Genomic DNA, 17,724 nt, shown 5'->3' on the forward strand with positions numbered 1-17,724 from the left:
CTTGCATTTGTTTTTATTGTTCCTTTTATTACCCCTCTCCCTAATAAACAAATAGTTTCACATTCTTATTAGAAAATTTGCTTATTCACTTTCTCACTGTGAGTTAGATGACATGATAAATACAAATCTCATGTCCATGTTAAAAGTACCTTGCAGAGAAACAATGTTTTCACAAGGGGGGTCCCTGGTTTTTTTTGTATCATGAAGACACGTGCACATACGTGAGAATGTGGGCGATAAAACATGCCTGCAGCGGGTTTCACGCTGTTTTACAAATTGACATTTGTGGCAGTAATGCGCAAAGAAGCATAACAAAGTGCCTGACAAAGGCAAGGAAGAAGACAGCAAGCCAACAAACATGGATGTTAAAGAGGACGTCTTGTGCTTATTTTCAGGTTCATACTTGCATTTAAGGTTTCTACTAGAACATGATTTAATGGTTAAAAAACACCATTTCCTCACACTGTCTGTGCTGAAACACCTGCGTTCACCCTCAGTTGTACATCCTGTCTCTTTAAGCCCCTACCCGGAAAAGCACAGCCTGCTCTGACTGGTCAGCATTTCCGTGATTTCTGCATCTCTCTGCTGTCATTGCAGCTGGGAAATGACCATAACAGAGAATAGCGGCACTTAACTTACATATCACCGATAAAAGCTTCTAAACAAGACGTTCCAGCAGGAATGTGGTCCAAAATTGGGGCGACATTAACAACATCAGCGACCAAATTTACATGTTTCCTTGATGTTAGCATGTGGCTACATGTAGTCGAGTACTTGCAACCGGGGAATGACTGTGTGTAGCGGCACTCTCTCCCATTATAAATCATCAGTAACAACCAGGCATGTTCCAGTAGGAATATGATCTGAAATTGGGAATTAATTTACAACATCAGCAACCAAGTTTACACATTTCCCTGATGTTAGCATGTAGCTACATGTAGTCAAGTACTTGCAACCGGGGAATGATTGTGTGTAGCAGCACTCTCTCCCATTAAAAATCATCGGTAACACAACCAGGCATGTTCCAGTAGGAATATGATCTGAAATCGGGGAGAAATTTACATCATCAGTGACTAAGTTTACATGTTTCCCTGATGATAGCATGTAGCTACATGTAGCAGTTTGGGCTACATAAACCAAACACTGGCAGTTGTGTCCCTGGAGCAGATGACCATATAAAGAAATCGGCCACGAGCTGATGTTAGCTTGTAGCCAAAGTAGAGCTCTGATTGGGCCAAAAAAAAAAAAAAAATCAGGCCTGACCCTACATGAACCCGCACAGTTTCTGTCCAAGCCCAACCCAAGCCTGACCCACAGTGGTAGTTCTTGGCCCAAGCCTGATTAAAAACCCGAACTTCTATTGTAAGAAAACATGCATTTAATATTTAATATATTGTAATTTTTTTTAAATATTAAAACATTTATCACAAGCTAAGGGCTGACATGTTTATTCACACCACTTCTCCCTCTCTTCCTTATTTCAATAGTCTGTAGTCTCATGCATGACAGATTCAGCAGAGCGGGCTGCCCCCCCCCCCACAGCGGCTCACGGGGATGTGGTGTGCAGATGATCATCTCTCTTTGCTGCATGTCCCGCACCTCTCTCCCACTGCTGGGGAAGCAGAGGCAAACACTGCCAACCAAGTCACCTTGCAGCCCCTCATTCTCCCTCTTCTTCTCCCTTTCCAACACTCAGACACGCTCTATCTCTATACCCAGGTTATCCACTTGTTCCATCACTTCCCCTCTCTCAAACCCGGTGGGTCGGGCCAGGCCCAGTTGGGCATTGTGTAGCATACAGGCTGGAGTTAGAGGGAAACAGCAAGCTGGCTCGGCTCATAAAATCACAATTTGTCATTTTAAGGTGACAAATTGACATTCAAATGGACTTCAGCCCTGCGTGAAAAAATACAACCTCCCTATGCATTTGAATGAAGCCAGCCTAGCGGTGCTGCCAGCACAGAGGGCTCTGGCAAGAAAATGTAAACCCATCGGAGGAAAAAAGTTTAAACTTGCTCAATTTTTCTAAGGCAGCGGCCAAACAAACAAGTGTACGTCACTGTGCTTATTTAGCGATGACATGTCAGTAAACATTCCCCTCATTCATGTTTAAGCAGTCAATACAGAAATCATGCGGGAGAACATGTTTACTTAAAAGAAATAAAAAATGTTTTGCAATGAAATATTAGTCAAAAATAATTTCTTTTGTGTGTGTTTCATTCACAGCCAGCCTTTGTAACTTTTGTCAACGCATACTCTGCGTGATTGTACTTAAGCCTGAATGGTGCTCCAGTCGCTTCAGTCATGAGTAGCTTGGAAAGCTCGGCATGAGTGATGAATACCAAATGAGTCATGAATTCTGGCTTTGTGAAAGAAACTACGTTGTACATTTGCCTGGTGAGACGCTGTGACCCAATAACATCACTTCAGCTCGATGAGTCATTTGCCGTTAAGGTTAGGAACACACTGCACAACACGGAGAGTAGAGTTGGTTTTATAATTTTTATTTTTTATTCTCAGTTAAGTGGCTGGTCATGTTTTATTACACATACAATAATGAAGAGGATCTTTACATTCATCCACAGGGTCCATTCAGAGGAACACTACACAGCACCCACGAGGCTCAAGCACACACAAACAGTGGGAGAGATGAACACACGCCTGCTTTGTAACATGTGGAAGACGGATGCTTTGAACAGCACAAGTGGTAGTGCTGAGCTTCTTTTTTTTTTCCTCCAGAAAACTGACAACTGACACATTCCCAAGAAACCGTTTTAATGTGTAACTACAGAGTTAGTTACAGAGCACCTTTTTGAAATTGTGTTGTTTTAATTATCCACAAGAAGGGAACACAGCACATTGTTTTGGTAGTCAGGAGGAAAGGCACTTGTTGAGCGAAGGGTTGAATTTAATTTACAGTATGTGTGCTGTGCGTGAGATGGAAACAGAGAAGACAAAGGAGTGACCTAGACTACACTGAAGCAAAGAGGAAAGGTCTGAATCTGGCATCATGCTGCAGCACCAACATCAGCTTCAGATTCAGAGTCTGGCAGCTTTTAAAAGTGGAAAACAGTGCACTACGAAATTATTTACTTAGATATATACGGACAGGAGAATTAGTGTTTACCATTATCTCTTGGACTGAAAAAGAAATACATTAGAAATGACTAATTTATTTATTTTTCTCAGTGACTATTGCAGAAAATATGATTTAGAAGGTTTAGAAATTAAATTTATACCACAAAAAATCCACAGCCAGCCTTAGGCCCTAATGACAAACATAGATCAACATCACATCAATGACAGGACACTTAACTACAGCTAACACACACAAAGGTTGAATGAAAACACACTGCGACCAAATGGCTCTCGTAAAAATGCAAAATCTGTTAAACACAGGTTTACAGGAAAGGTTCAAGGGAATGACGAAGACAGTGTGACGAGACAGAAAACCGCTCCTTTTTTAAAAAACAGAAACAACCCAGCCTTTTCATCCAATCAGCAAGCGGCAATGACGGTTGAGTCAGTCGGACTCGCACCGGCCCTAATCCTTCAACTGCTCCAGGTGTGCTTCGGTTTAGCCACCATTTTGTTAGAGGAATCTTGGAAGACGTCCACAGAAACTCAAGCACGAGTATAGAGAGCCATTGCAGAAGGGGGGGAGGGTCACTCGGGCTACACATGTGAGCGGCTTCGGGATCACTTTCAGCAAAAAGTTCACGCTAATGATGATGACTGCACAGACTCAGCACAACGCATGCATGGGGAGGGTGGGGGCAACAGATTGTGTCGCTATCTACCAGCCAAAGGGGTGGGGAGGTAATAGGGGAGACGAGGGATTTAGCGTAAGTTAGAGTGTTATCACAAGTGGAGGGGAACGTGAGTTTAAGGGGTGACAAGATTTCCTCCTTTTCTTCCTCTTTTTCCCCACTTAAGTCCCACGATCTTGAACATCTGCCCTCGTCCTGTTGGAAGGGGTTGTAGAGAGGGACTTCAGCGTTTGGCTGGAGAAGCACTCCTGCTTCCCTGTAACAGACGACATATGTGATGAATATATGGAGGTGGCAGTCCCTCAGGACTGGTTTAGCATTAAAGGACTGCTCTGGTTTGGCTCTTTGGTCATTTCACTCAGTCTACGATGAGTCTTTGCCTCAGTAGACAGCATTTAAGCACTTAAGCAAATAGGTGAATGTAGGTGTTAAGCTGTCACTGAAAGATTTGAGTCTTCACCATCAGTGAAGGCCATTATGGATCATCAGCTGGCTAACTTTTTACAAATTGTGTAAAAAAAAATCTTAAAAGACTTTGGAAGGAACAAAGACAGTATTTCATCAGGCTTTACCAGTTCTTTCATAAAGCCTGAGAGCTGTAGTCACAGGTCTTATCATCAACCAGCTCTCTGGCTCTTTAGCTGTTACAAGTTCCCTTACTGAATAATGAGACCACGGCTGAGACCAAAGTCAGAGTCGTCCTTTCATGTGAAAAACAAGCATGTTAGTATGTGTGTGGGCATTGTACACGTCTGCAATGATGCATAGTTATAGAAGCTAATAGAAAACAATATTGCATTTGTCTTCTGACCATTCAAAGCGCTTTTGCACTACATGTCACATTCACACATTCACCCATGGGTTTCAATATCTTGCCCAGTGATACTTCAGCATGCAGACTGGAGGAGCCGGGGATTGAACCGCTGATGTCCTGATGAGTGGATGACTCGCTTTACCTCCTGAACCACAGCCACCCCAAGAAATTCATTGAAATGTTACAAATTATAGAGATAAAAAAAAAAAAAAAACTCATAACAAGTCAACATTCTGAGACAGTAAGTCAAAGGTCTGAGATACTAGATCAAAATTTTGGGAAAATAAGTGACAATTTTGTCTTTATGTGTTTCATGCAGCGCATTCACATGGGATAGATGAAGTCTGTATTTTACCCAAATTTACTGACATTATTATTGACATTCCAGCACAACTAGCAGCGATGTTTAGTCTTAACCTTTCCTTTCTTCTTTTTTAAATGTGGAATCAACAAACAGAATTGATTCTGCCACACGTTGTTATATGTCATCCCTCTCATCACCTTTGGAGATGTCGCTCCTCCGATGGATTTGAGTTTACCATTTCTGCAAATTGGTCCCCATGCTGTGTAGTAACATGAGCCTCCTGTACCCAAAATACTGTGAAAACCTTTTTCTAGAATTGTCAACACAGCCTTTATAATTCTCAGTCAGGAAAGAGGCACAGAAAGAAATGAATAAATAAACTAAACTAAATATAATCCAAAATTACTGAGATGGCGATTCACACCAGGTGAACATTATCAAATGACCTCTGGCGAAATATGGCCAGTAGTTTGCAGTGGAATTTCTGCTCGACAAATTACGGACATGGCAGATTCACACAGGATTAAGATCACAGACAACTTCCCCAATGGTTACAAATCACTAAAGATCCCCAGGTAAAACTGGTCCCATGCGAATAGAACCTAAGTCCAGATCTTAGAAAGTATTGCACTTTCGCATGAGAAAGTAAGTTAAAATATGAGGTACAGAATGAAAATTTGGTAACACTTGAAGGTATCTACATAAGGGTGACATGACACTGTCATAACTATGACATGACACTGTCATGAACTTGTCATAAACATGATGTATATGTCATAAACATTTATGACTGCTGTCATTAAGTGTCATTCAGTTTTTGTAATGACAATTTGACATTGTTTGGGCTGTCTTGATTATGACAACTTGACATTAATCAAAGTGACATTACCAGAAGTTGTCTTTGTCATGAGAAGTTGACATTAACCAGCATGACATTACCAGAAAATGTCTTTGTCATAACAACTTGACATTAACAAGAAATGCACGTCTTTTTGTGTTTATGACAAGTTGACATAATGATATAATGACATATATGATTATTAGATGTCCAAGGTTAGAGACTGATTCTAACACTCGGTCAGATAGATGTCTGCCAGGATACGACACAAAACTGGCTGTCATGACATCATTATGACAGTGTAATGAATAAATTCTTTGACCTCAAGTAAAGTGGTACCATTTTGATTTGTCATTAAGATATCATGAAGGATAAGACTGGCTGTCATGACAATGTTAATTAATGTCAAGTTGTCATTATAAGGACGTCCCAAACAAATTTAATGCCAACTTGTCATGACAAAGACAACTTCTGGTAATGTCACTTTGATTAATGTCAAGTTGTCATACTCAAGACAACCCAAACAATGTCAAATTGTCATTACAAAAACTGAATGACACTTAATGACAGCAGTCATAAACGTTTATGACATGTACATCATGTTTATGACAAGTTCATGACAGTGTCATGTCATAGTTATGACAGTGTCATGTCACCCTTATGTAGATACATTCAAGTGTTACAGAAAATTTTAACTTAAAAAATCATACTAAGTCAAAATGAAACGAGAAAATGAAAAACTGTCAAAAAGTCAAAATGTCGACTCATAATATTTGCCTAATATTTCATATTTTTGACTTAATAAGTCAAAATGTTGACTCAGTATATCTTAATTTTGATATAGATCTTATGATTTTCTTAAATTTACCATGAGTATTCCTAGGCATTCATGCATATTTTTTTTCTAGGCAGAAATGTGCTTCCGTACATTGCTAATGATGCTAAAGGGCGGCCATCATTTTGCAAGCAGGTCTTGAATCTTTTTTTTTTTTTTTTTTTTTTAAATCTACAGAAAAATTATTGTGTAAGAGGAAGTTTCCACAATATTTGCCCTTAAAGTAAAGAGAAAAAATAGCTGGACAGTTGGACATAATCAGGTTTCCACAGATGACTGCTTCACAGATCCTGCAAATGTATTTTTACTGTGGCCAATTTTCCATTTGTTTTTGTCCGGAAAGTTTCAGATTAGACGTCCTGAATTTATCACAAAACTGCCTCTGAGACTATATTACACTTTCCCCATCCCACTCCATTAAAATGAAAAAGTAGGAAGCACAGAGGAGAATAGAGGATTGTGAAGGCATAAAGATTATACAAATGAGACAAATCTTTATGGATTGTTTAGGAAGATAATCCATATTGTGAAAAGCTTTTTACTCCTCCGCATTAAAACAAAAGCTGGGGACTGAGCTTTTGTTCTAAACTGTTCTTAGAGCCATTTCAGATGAAATTCATTATCTGGCATGACAGAGAAAAGCTCAGCATACTACAGCAAAATCTGAAAACGAAAGCAGGAAAATGAAGAGAAACAAAGCCTGAAACATTTATTAAAAGTTAATATGGCTTGATGCTCACTTCCGTTTGGACTGTGATGCCTGTTTATGTGTGGGAGAAACAGATAGTGACAGTGTGATGGCGCTGAGTTGATGCTAATTAGCTGCATCAGAAAGATTTGAAATGAGCATCCCAGAGGTTCCTCATTTCTAGAGCTGTTTACTCTCCGCTAGCTTAGTGACAACAGCTTAGTCACTACAGATGAGGATGCAGCCCAGGGGAAATTTGGATTTCTCTCCAGCGTCAATAATTGCTAAACTAAGTAATCTAAGGTAGCCTACAGTGAGAGGAGCTGGCTAATTAAAACCTGACAAAGAAAACCTGACAGAGCGTAAAAGCCGATACTCCTTTGCATGACATGTGAACACAAATCAACTAACAAGCAGTGTCTCTGGAGAGTGGAAAGTCGAGCAGTTGTGATACAGCAGTCTGAAGTGGGTGCTGATGAACTGAGCAACTGAAAAGTTGGGTGAATGCTACACCGTATGAAAATGAATGTCCAGAAATGTAAAATGTGGGAGTGTGAAATCCTCCGTTCACTGAGTCATATCAGGAACACAGAGTTATAACTTTCATCTGTGCTCAGAGTGCTTGTGACATTTCATGTTTGGGAGCTTTTTAGATAGCAAAGTGGGATTATCAAACTGTTAGAGGTACGTCAGTGCACTTTTTTAGAAATAATGTTGAGTAATAAATTTTTGACCAAAAGGTCACTGTCTCACACACACTAAGTAGGCTACATATTTAAAGACAGGAGCCCATTATTTCCCGACCACCATGTCTGACTGACTTCGTGTTTACTCTTTGACTTGCTAATAAAATTTTAAAAAATAAACTCTTTTGCTCACTAGCTAACAGATGTAGAAGACGCTAGCATTAGCGGTGCAGTAACATGTAGCTAACAGGGACGTCAGAGCAAAATATACCTCTAACTGGTGGATATGGTTATGGATACTTGATAACGCACTGTAACATAGTTATGATTGTGTATAATGATATGTCTTTAAGCACATTCATAAACAGGTTTAAACCTGCCTGTGTATCAACAGTTGGTACTTACTTAAAAGCATACAGTCAAATTATTAAAAGACTACATTTAAAACTGTTTTTTAAAATTTATTTATTTTAATATTGCTTATTTATACTTTGAACAGACAGAGAGAAACATTATAATTCAGTTGAAGTCGTGTCTCTTGACACCTGGTGAATGTAAGTCCAATATTCATTAATTGTTATATTTTTTGTTCTGTTTTGGTCTCCACCAAGTTAGAAAATATCTGTAACTTTAGCTGCTAAATGGTTCACTATGTCCATTTGATGCTGGGCTGAACCACTAAACCATTGAGCCGAAAGATGCTAAAATGCTCCGTAGAGCTGAGAGGAACTGTAGATATAGTTGATAATTGTCTGTATATTTGTCACTACAGGTGATACCTTTTACATTACACATAGTCATTAGAGTAATTGCTATTATGCGCCCCTTTAGAATGTCAGCTCTCGACTGAATGGGTGTTATCGGTGGTTATCAGCCTCATAGAAGGAGACCACTACATTGTCTGTTGGTTTAGGTGCCAAAACTACATGGTTAGGTTTAGAAAAAAAAATCATAGTTTGCATTAAAATAGGTATTTTTGTCACAAAACGTGACATAATGAAGCTTATGTAGGCCTATGCCAATTAAAAGAAGTCAGTGTTGACGTTTGGTTTCACACAGGACACAATTAACCTCCTGTGTTATGTAAAAGTGCCGTGATGTAACGTTATGTGACGAACCTGTGTAATGCAGTTTAAATATTTATTTATTTTGATATTTGTCTCACATGGGGCACAAACAGCAGTCTCCTGGGTGAAGTCCTGTGTTTGTTGTTACATTTGTTGTGTAACAAAAAGTGATGTAAGGTAACGTGACAAACTAACAAGTTAAATAAGTCAATACTGACTTTTGGTTTCAGACAGGACACAAATAGCAGTCTTCTGGGTGAAAATCCTATATTTATTTGACCCACCCACCACCCCGGACTACCTATTTACATGGATGTAGTTGCTCTTTACACTACATCACCTAATGTTCCATTAAATGGGCTGCAATAACCCTTCTAACCCATGGGTTATCTATGAGGCTGATAACTACTGATAACGCCCATTCAATCAAGTAATAACACTCAGGAAGTGGGTGTATTATGGAATTATTGATTACAGCAGCTTTAAATATCATTTATAATGAATAAATATCAATAACAGGATATTGTAAACAATGTAAAGCGCTTTCATATGATTTGAATTAATATGTACAATCACGCAGTAAATGTTTTATTATACAAACTATTAAATTGTAGCAAGAACTTATAACAATAACAATAACAATATTTTTTACATAATGTTAATAATAGACATTATCCATTAAAGGTCATTGAATGATAGTTTTTTTCAGGTACTGTATACTGTGTGCCTAAATATCAGTTTTATAATATCTGTGCGCACTGAGTCCTGCAAAGCACCCGAAGGAGCCAATGGAGCTTGGCAAGTGATTCCCTCCCTGTAAAGCAGTTGCAGTATGTTAGCTACAGCCCCCCTGGACCCTTATCAGAACTGGATCTACCATCTTCAGCATGATTATATCAGCACTGGTATAAAGCTTGTAGCATGCAAGATGGTCAATCTTGTCTCTAAAAGCCTCTTATTATTCTGCTGCTGCTGCTGCAGTAGTAATGAGATTAGGATGTCTTCTAAGCATATCAATGCTGAACAAATGCGGAGTGAGTTAAACTCAAGTATCCCTCCATCACGAATCAGTTACTCACTCTGCTGCTGATATCATCACTGAGGCAGGAAAAAAAACAGGGTAAGAAAGTCATAAGGGAAATATTCCCCTATCTAAACGATTTTGCTTCCGGGAAAGAGAAAAAAGAGTATAGAGAAGCCAATAGGGAAAAAACTCGGAAAGTGTCTGACAAGCAGTTTTTACCATTTTGAAGATCCTAGTCAGGGTGCCTTTGCCGTCCCCTGCACTGGCCTTCTTGGCTTTGGCAGAGTGTGACTTCTGGGTGCCCTGCCAGAGGCAGAAAAGGAGTCAATGTGTTAGAAGAATTTTGGTGTTTGGCAGGGGGATAAGATGTGGCTGACCCTTCTACAGATTGCCCCAGATTAAAATTTCAAAGAGGCTGGAGAGGAGAGGTAACTAGAGAATACGTAAGACCTTCTTCTCTGGTGAGCGATGGATTGGCGTGCCTGACAAAAGCCCAAAACATCAGAGGAAACTAAGCATCGATTATGGTGAAATCCAATTTTGCCCTACTTTGTGTGTTGCATTTCTGGCGATGTTTTCTTTCATCAGAGCATTTCGTGTGAATTATGTATGAGTCAAAAAAGCTACACAGCAGCTAAGTTTGCTTTAAAAGGGAAAAATTTTCTGCTTGCATATTTTGTTGAATCCAAAAGGGAACATCAGTTTAGCTAATCATTTCTTATAGAGTGTGGTGGTTTTCTGTTGTGTTTTAATGGTATTTTGTGAGCTGATTTATTCTCTTCTCATACTGGATGCAATGAACCAGATGTATTTGATTTTGGAAACATCTCAAAACACCACTGCTTGACTCTTGGATGAAACACCATATATGGTCGTAAGCTTCATCCTTTCAGGTGATACTGATGTCCGAACAAATATGCATGAAACGCATGTGTGAGCTAGTTTTAAGGTTCATTCCCTCGGAAAAACACTTAGGGACTGTATGAAAATTATTGGAGGGGTGAAAGAACCCTATTTTCACTTTTTCCCTTTACCCATACGACAAATACCCTTAACCCTACCCACCATCGTTACCAGCAAAGGAGCAGTTGTCCTTTGCATATGCGAAATGCACCCTTATAAACCATGGTGCAAGTGAAAGTTGTAGTTTTTTTTATGATTACATACTTTATGTCACCATTAACTACTGAGCATTGCAAAGAAGGGCTGAAATAAAATATATAAGTTCAGGACATAAAAAAATTAAAAGATCCACCTTCAGGCGAAAGAATAATTAATATCCCTCCTCCCTTTTTGATCCCCTGTCCCGCTCAAGTAATGTTCATCCAGTCCCTTGGAAGAGTTTCCTTTGTGCACACACACACACACTTGCACACACATTCATGAGGGCCCTAAATTAATTGCTGATAACGTCGCCAAATCAAGCAGAAGGTGGCCTCGCTGCAGCCAGCCACAGAGGAATTTCTGAAATGAAACAGGGCTAATGAAGAGCAGAATAATGCCTGGGTTATCATGAATGTACAATGTACGCACATGATATGGATAAGTCAGGCTGCACAGCCTCGAAATGGGTATGATATATTTGAAAATGGACTTAAGTCGGAAGGAAATGAGGGCGTTATCGCTGATGTATGGACAGATTACGACCGCTAAAGTGGTTGATGGAGACTTAATGGAAACAGAGCCACAGGCGTCAGACTTGAAGGCTGTTTAAAAGGATGACCTCACTTGCCCCCTCGGTTAAATTAGGCGTGATACCTCGTTACCTGTTTTTGCAGTTTCTTTTTTTAACCACCTACCAGGCCTATCTTGGCTGCTAGTCCTCTCCACTGGATGTGCAGGGAAATAAGAGACAAAGACATGAGGTAAAAAGGGAGAGGGGACAAATAGAAATGTGTGTCTTACTCAGCGCAAAGGCAGGATGGGAAGGAGAGGAGGCAGGTAGGAGGGTCCGTCCAGGGAGGGAAATCACAGGGTCACGGGGGGGCAGGAGCAGATGAGGAACAGAGGGAAGAGGAGCAGATATGTGGGGGGAAGGAGAGAGCAGCGAGGCAGATGCTCACATTGGAAAGAGCACAAATTTAGTGACATTCTGCAGCAACAAAGCCAAGGACATCTGTGCAGCATGTAGACACTGATGTAGAAAATGCACTGGCAGTCAAGAGTTTAAATTTTTTCTCAAACTGCATTCATCTAACTTTATCCAAATGGGACTATTTTTTTGCAAATTTTATATATCTTGCGTTTGCAAATTTGCAGTGAATGGGTTTCAAATCAAATGGCTCACTACTTAATATTTACTAAACTCATATATGGTCTCCTTACTGTCATCCACTTCTGATATAATAATAATTTGTCACAGGGAAGACCTTTATCTAAACTGATTCAAATGCAATGCTATGATCAAATTCTAGTGTGCAGCAGGATATGTTCCTGTCCTCCTGAATATGAAAGGACATTTTTAGTGATCTCAATGCTGTCTCATGTCTCTGATTAACTGTCAATATTAAAAACACTAGTTGACTATTTTTGTATTTCACATGTAAGTGTAAATTTCAACCTCAGTAGTAGCAACATAAAGCAGACTCACCCTAGACTTGGGAGGGGCAGGGGACACCTGGAGAAGTATTAATCATAGAAAGTAAAGAGATTTGACAGTTTGAGAAAGCAGCAGAGGAGCAACAAGACAAAACATGGACAAAAAGCTGGAAGAATAGAAGAGGGATAGTGCCAACACTGTTGAAGCAGAATCCTTTTTCCTAGATGTGGCCTAGTGTATTATCTAGAGGTCTAGTGTATTATTTCTATTAGGCTACTTACGATCGTGCGGAAGAAATGGACCACAGCGTTCTCTGCTCCGCGCTTACGTGGGGAAGTCGCAGAGGCTTTCTGAGGGCCTGGAGAGAGAGCACCTCGGAAAGATCCCTGGAAACGAAAAGAGGAAGAGAAAAGACGGAAAGGTACAACAGACCTCCATGTTAGATAAATGCATGATCACGCACAAAACAAAAATTACTTGACTTCAAACTCTTGCGAGTTATATGCTCAAATTAATTTTCACAGGGATTTCCTCAAAATATTTATACTAATAATAAGTGTAAAAATAATAGTTTAAGATTTAAGCAAAACAGCTAAACTCTCCCTGGGGTTACTAATACTTCAAATAATACAAAAAAATGTGGGAATTGTTAGGTTCTCTTGTTACCTGTCCGACTTTCCTGTTGAACGATGAGAACGGAAACACCAAAATAACAAAATGATTTACAATTTACAAAAACCTCCCTGTGTTGACATAGCACCAAAGGTGTTGGCTACAGGGAGACACGCAGCTAAAGATTGTAACGTAAGGTGGGGTTACTAACCTGAAATATTAATACAAATAATAAGACAGTGGATGCTGGTTTTGGCACATTAATCACAGAATGCTGCAATGTGTATTTTTCATAAATGTATTTTTTTTTTTTTTTTTATACATTATATAGATATATTCAATGATGTAAAGATACTTTTGGGTGGTTACAAGTGGAGGATAACAATAGGAATCTACAGCAAAGTCCTACTCAGAAATTTAATTTGAATGTTATTCCATTGGAGATTTCAACACCTGTATGGTCTGAGCCATTTACTCCACTGTTTTAAGGTGGGAATGTCTTTACCCTTAAGAACTTGTATTTCATAGTCAGAAGTGTCTGCTGAGATGCAGAGACCCTAAATATGAATATACTTTCACTATCAGTGCTGCTGAATCTTCTTCATGAAAAATCTCCTGATGACTTCTATCCAGCTACAGTTATTCATTCTATCAGCAGCATTAACAGCAGCCTCACGTCGTAGACGACTCCCACTCCATTAACCCTTGTCCCAACCTGGCAACAACCTTTGGCCACGAGTCATTAAAAACAAATTAAAATGGAGCAAGTGAGCAGTTGAGGATGTCAGTATTTTCTTGTCAATGGTTTGATCTCAACAAAGAAGACTAATTATCATCCCAAAGAATAAATCAATCCAGCCAAGTTCTTCAGAGTCAGACTTTACAAAGAGCATGTCTAAATGAATGTTTAATAAGGTCGATATCCTCTTGACTTTTGGGCCTGAGTGAAAATACTGATGCATTCAAAAGAATCCTCTATTAAAGTGAAAGGAGATGTTTCTTTTTCCTTTAATTTAAGATTATGAAGTAAATGTTGATTACACAATGCAATGGCTATAGACTGGTGACACCATTGATATTTAGATTGGTTCTCTACAAGTCATGCTTACACTATGCAAACCTGTCTGCCTCTTGGTAAGATCTCCACACAAAGGAAGTGCGTCAACCATTGCACAACTAAACCAGGAAGAGGGTAGTGCTTTTGTTTTGCCCCTGTAGCTATCATTAGCTCTCCAGCTGCAAAAGAGTATCAGTGTTGTTACTATCCTCAGTAGAGGACATTGGGATAACCAAAGTAACTGTGGTGGTTGCTTGGCTCTGAGGAAAACAGAAAGCAACCTGGTTGTCTTTGCACAGGCTGTTGTCATGCACTCTTTGTATGTAAACCTATGGAAAGTAATGCACCATAATTTGTATATAACCCATGTAACTGAGATGGCTGCGATCATGTGGCCAATGTGCTGACAGGACTTAAGAAAGAAGAAGTATAAAGACTGAAACTTTGCATAAAAAGCAGATTGGGATGGTGGATGGGTCAAACAACACAGGACATTCCCCCAGGAGACCATTGTTCGGAACCATGTGAAACTAAGGGAGCTTTGAGTTGTTTTAAGATACGTCGTCACCATGTTGCTTTTTCTAAACCTAACCCATGTAACTTTATGTTAAGTATGTAACATCATTTGTGGGGAACTAATTTGTTAGATATCATATGCACCGTTGTATAAGGATACAGTGCTTTGTGACAGTGGCGCTAATAGTAATACCACTTGCACTGACAGGAGTTAAGATGGAATAAGGATGCAGGTTGGGGTGGATGGGCCAAACAACACAGGACTTTCCCCAGGAGACCAGTGTTCAGAACCGTGTGACACTGAGTGAACTTTGAGTCCACTTAAGGTAGGTTGTCACCAACTAATCTTGCCTAAACCTAACCTATGTTACTTTATGTTGGTACATAAACTAATTTATAGGGAGTTAATTTGAGAGGTATCATACGAATTGTTCAATTTTCGTTAAAAAAGTTTGCTGTTTCCATTTTAAGTTATACCTAAAAGGTGAAAAGTGTAATTTCTCTAATACTGAACATCATGAACAACCTGTAGCCCACAGGAGAAAAAATAACTAATTTCCACCTACTCAGTATGTCCAGCCTTTTCAGTTAATGTTACCTCATTCGTCCCTTCTCTGACCCCATTAATGTAATCGGAAAATGTGTGTGTTCATGTCTGTGTGTGGGGGAGATGGAGGGGGAGGGTGAGCGGTCGATGATTCACATCCATTATCACACATCAAAGAACCTACAGGTAACCAGAGGAGGGGAAACTTTCACCACCAACACCATTTATACAATATGGTAGATGTGCTGTTTGATTATACGTCACCTTTACTTTCTTTCATGGGGCTTTTTGAAAATGGAACAAACCAACAATTAGATACAGTGCAGAAAACACAGGGAAGTAGTAAGGTTTCCACCTAGGGCACAGTCCACCCAAAATGGATATCTAGATAGACAATCATGGCTTTTGTAAAGAGAATTTTTGTTCCATTTTTGGGGAAAAATAACAAAATATCCATCAGATGTACAGTGTATATTGAAATGACTATTTTAACATTTCAAAAGGAATGAATCTGGCCTCTCTGTTGTTGACGTTGTCATGTGTATTCCAGCTCTGTAGCTTCCCCTCTGCTTCAATAGTGACCCCTTGATGATGAATAAGTGTGTGTCTCTGGGTGTGTTCTTGCATGTCTGTTTCTGTCAGGATGGAAATTATGGGAAATGAAAGCATGGGGAGAAAATAGATCAGCTTTTGTTGCCGCTGTCGTGCGTTTGTTTGGGGAGAGGAGAAGGGAAAGGGACGAGATGGGAGAGGAAATAGGATGACAAATAATGCTGTATGAATTCTGCTGGTACAGTCTCAAGTTCTGCCAGCTGTTGCTTTGATGTGAATGACTCTCTCCTCTGAATTTTGGTCTTGTCTCATCACATCTCTTCTCCTGTTTTCTGTCTTTATTTTTACATTTGAAAAAGCTAAAAAAAAAAGAAAAAGATGACACTTTTTTAACTGCTCTCGTGACGATGGATCATTGCATGCATCCAAATGCAAATGAGGTTTCCATTAGCTCCTGGCATGCTGTTAATGATGATGGAGGCATTCAAATCTTGAGCACTGACACTGAGGCATTCCTCCAATCTAAGCTGTTATTGAAAGAAGTTTTCTGTTGTTAAATTAAAAGTTGTTTTGATAAATGAGGACATCATGCCTCTGCTTTTCGGCTTTTTGAACCTCTTCTAAAACTTTCAGTTCAGTAGTGTCTTTGAAGAGAGGGAGTTCGTCCAGTATTGTGACACTGTTCCTTTGGATTTCTGGTTGATGGTTTGTTTTTCTGAAGTTGGTGCTCTTTTCATTTTCTTCAGTCACAGTTATAATCACCACTTATGCTAAATATCCAGTTCTTCTTTTCTTACTATGATTATGACAAGAAATATAAATTGCAGAAGAAAGAAAATTAAGTTCCTGTATTTCCTGAAATGGCTAAATGCTGCAGACTAAACAAAAGGACATGAAACCTTCTTTTGAAGAGTAATGTGACATTCAAGGGAGTAATCTTATTAGCTTTTTGTAATATGAGATGATCAATATCACTCATAACTGTCAAATAAATATAAAGTTTGTAAACTAGGATATTAGCTTTGAATAAAGACTGGAAACGGGGAAAACAGCTAACCTTGCTTTGTACAATGGGGTAAAACAAGACAGACAGTCTGATAGGGTGGCAGTAGCTCTAGGGTGGCAGTAGTCCATAGGGACTTGGGTTGGGAACCAGAGGGTTGTCGGCTCAAGTCTCTGTTCAGACCAAATATGGAGCGTGAACTGGTAGCTGGAGAGGTGCGAGTTTGCCTCCCTAGAGATGCCTTTCCTAGGCAGTCCCCTCACTCTGACATCTCTCCATTTGTGCATGTGTGTGTATATTTCAGGCCTGTGTGTATATGACAGCAGAGTGAAAAAATTGAATTTCCCCCCTGGGGTTAAGAAAGTAGGCTATATCTTCTTCTTCTTCTTCTACTTCTGCCACTATTGTCTCTAAGGCTGTACTTTGAGCTAAATGCTAACGCTAACATGGCCACATGCTTACCATATGAGTCTAACATGCTAATGGCACCATGTTAATCATGTTAGCATTTTGTAATTAGCACTACACACAGGTAGGCTACAGCTGAGGTTCATGGGAATATCCGTAAGTGGTAACAAAAAGTACTGGGCAAATTAAAATTTTAACCTAATGATGCATCACATGAAAAGTAAAATACTAATATAACCACTAATAAAACAATTCATGCAATAGTTGTGAAGTGAACAACTGACTGACAATGCCATCCCCACAGTCATGCAGTCAGCTCAAAGTCAGGCTACCAGCAACTCTAAAGCTCGTTGTTCCAGGCTCAGGCTGTCACACCCATGTGCTTCATGAAGTCCACCACCATTCCTGTGCCCAAAAAAGAAAGACTAGCCTGCCTGCCCAGTGGCGCTCACCTTTGTAATGAT

The 17,724-nt window shown here is 39.5% G+C and overlaps 1 protein-coding gene across 1 annotated transcript in view; it reads right to left on the bottom strand.

Annotated features, from left to right (window-relative positions):
• Positions 1-2,488: 2,488 nt before the first annotated feature.
• Positions 2,489-17,724, bottom strand: part of LOC117265483 (myelin basic protein-like) — a 93,856-nt gene continuing 78,620 nt past the window's right edge. The window contains 5 exon segments of the mRNA XM_033639991.2: positions 2,489-4,026; positions 10,246-10,329; positions 11,826-11,855; positions 12,617-12,643; positions 12,847-12,951. Coding sequence (XP_033495882.2) covers positions 3,994-4,026; positions 10,246-10,329; positions 11,826-11,855; positions 12,617-12,643; positions 12,847-12,951 — 279 coding nt within the window. The 3' untranslated portion in view covers positions 2,489-3,993.

This window comes from Epinephelus lanceolatus, chromosome 10 (genome assembly GCF_041903045.1).
Source record: "Epinephelus lanceolatus isolate andai-2023 chromosome 10, ASM4190304v1, whole genome shotgun sequence".
Taxonomy (NCBI): domain Eukaryota; kingdom Metazoa; phylum Chordata; class Actinopteri; order Perciformes; family Serranidae; genus Epinephelus; species Epinephelus lanceolatus.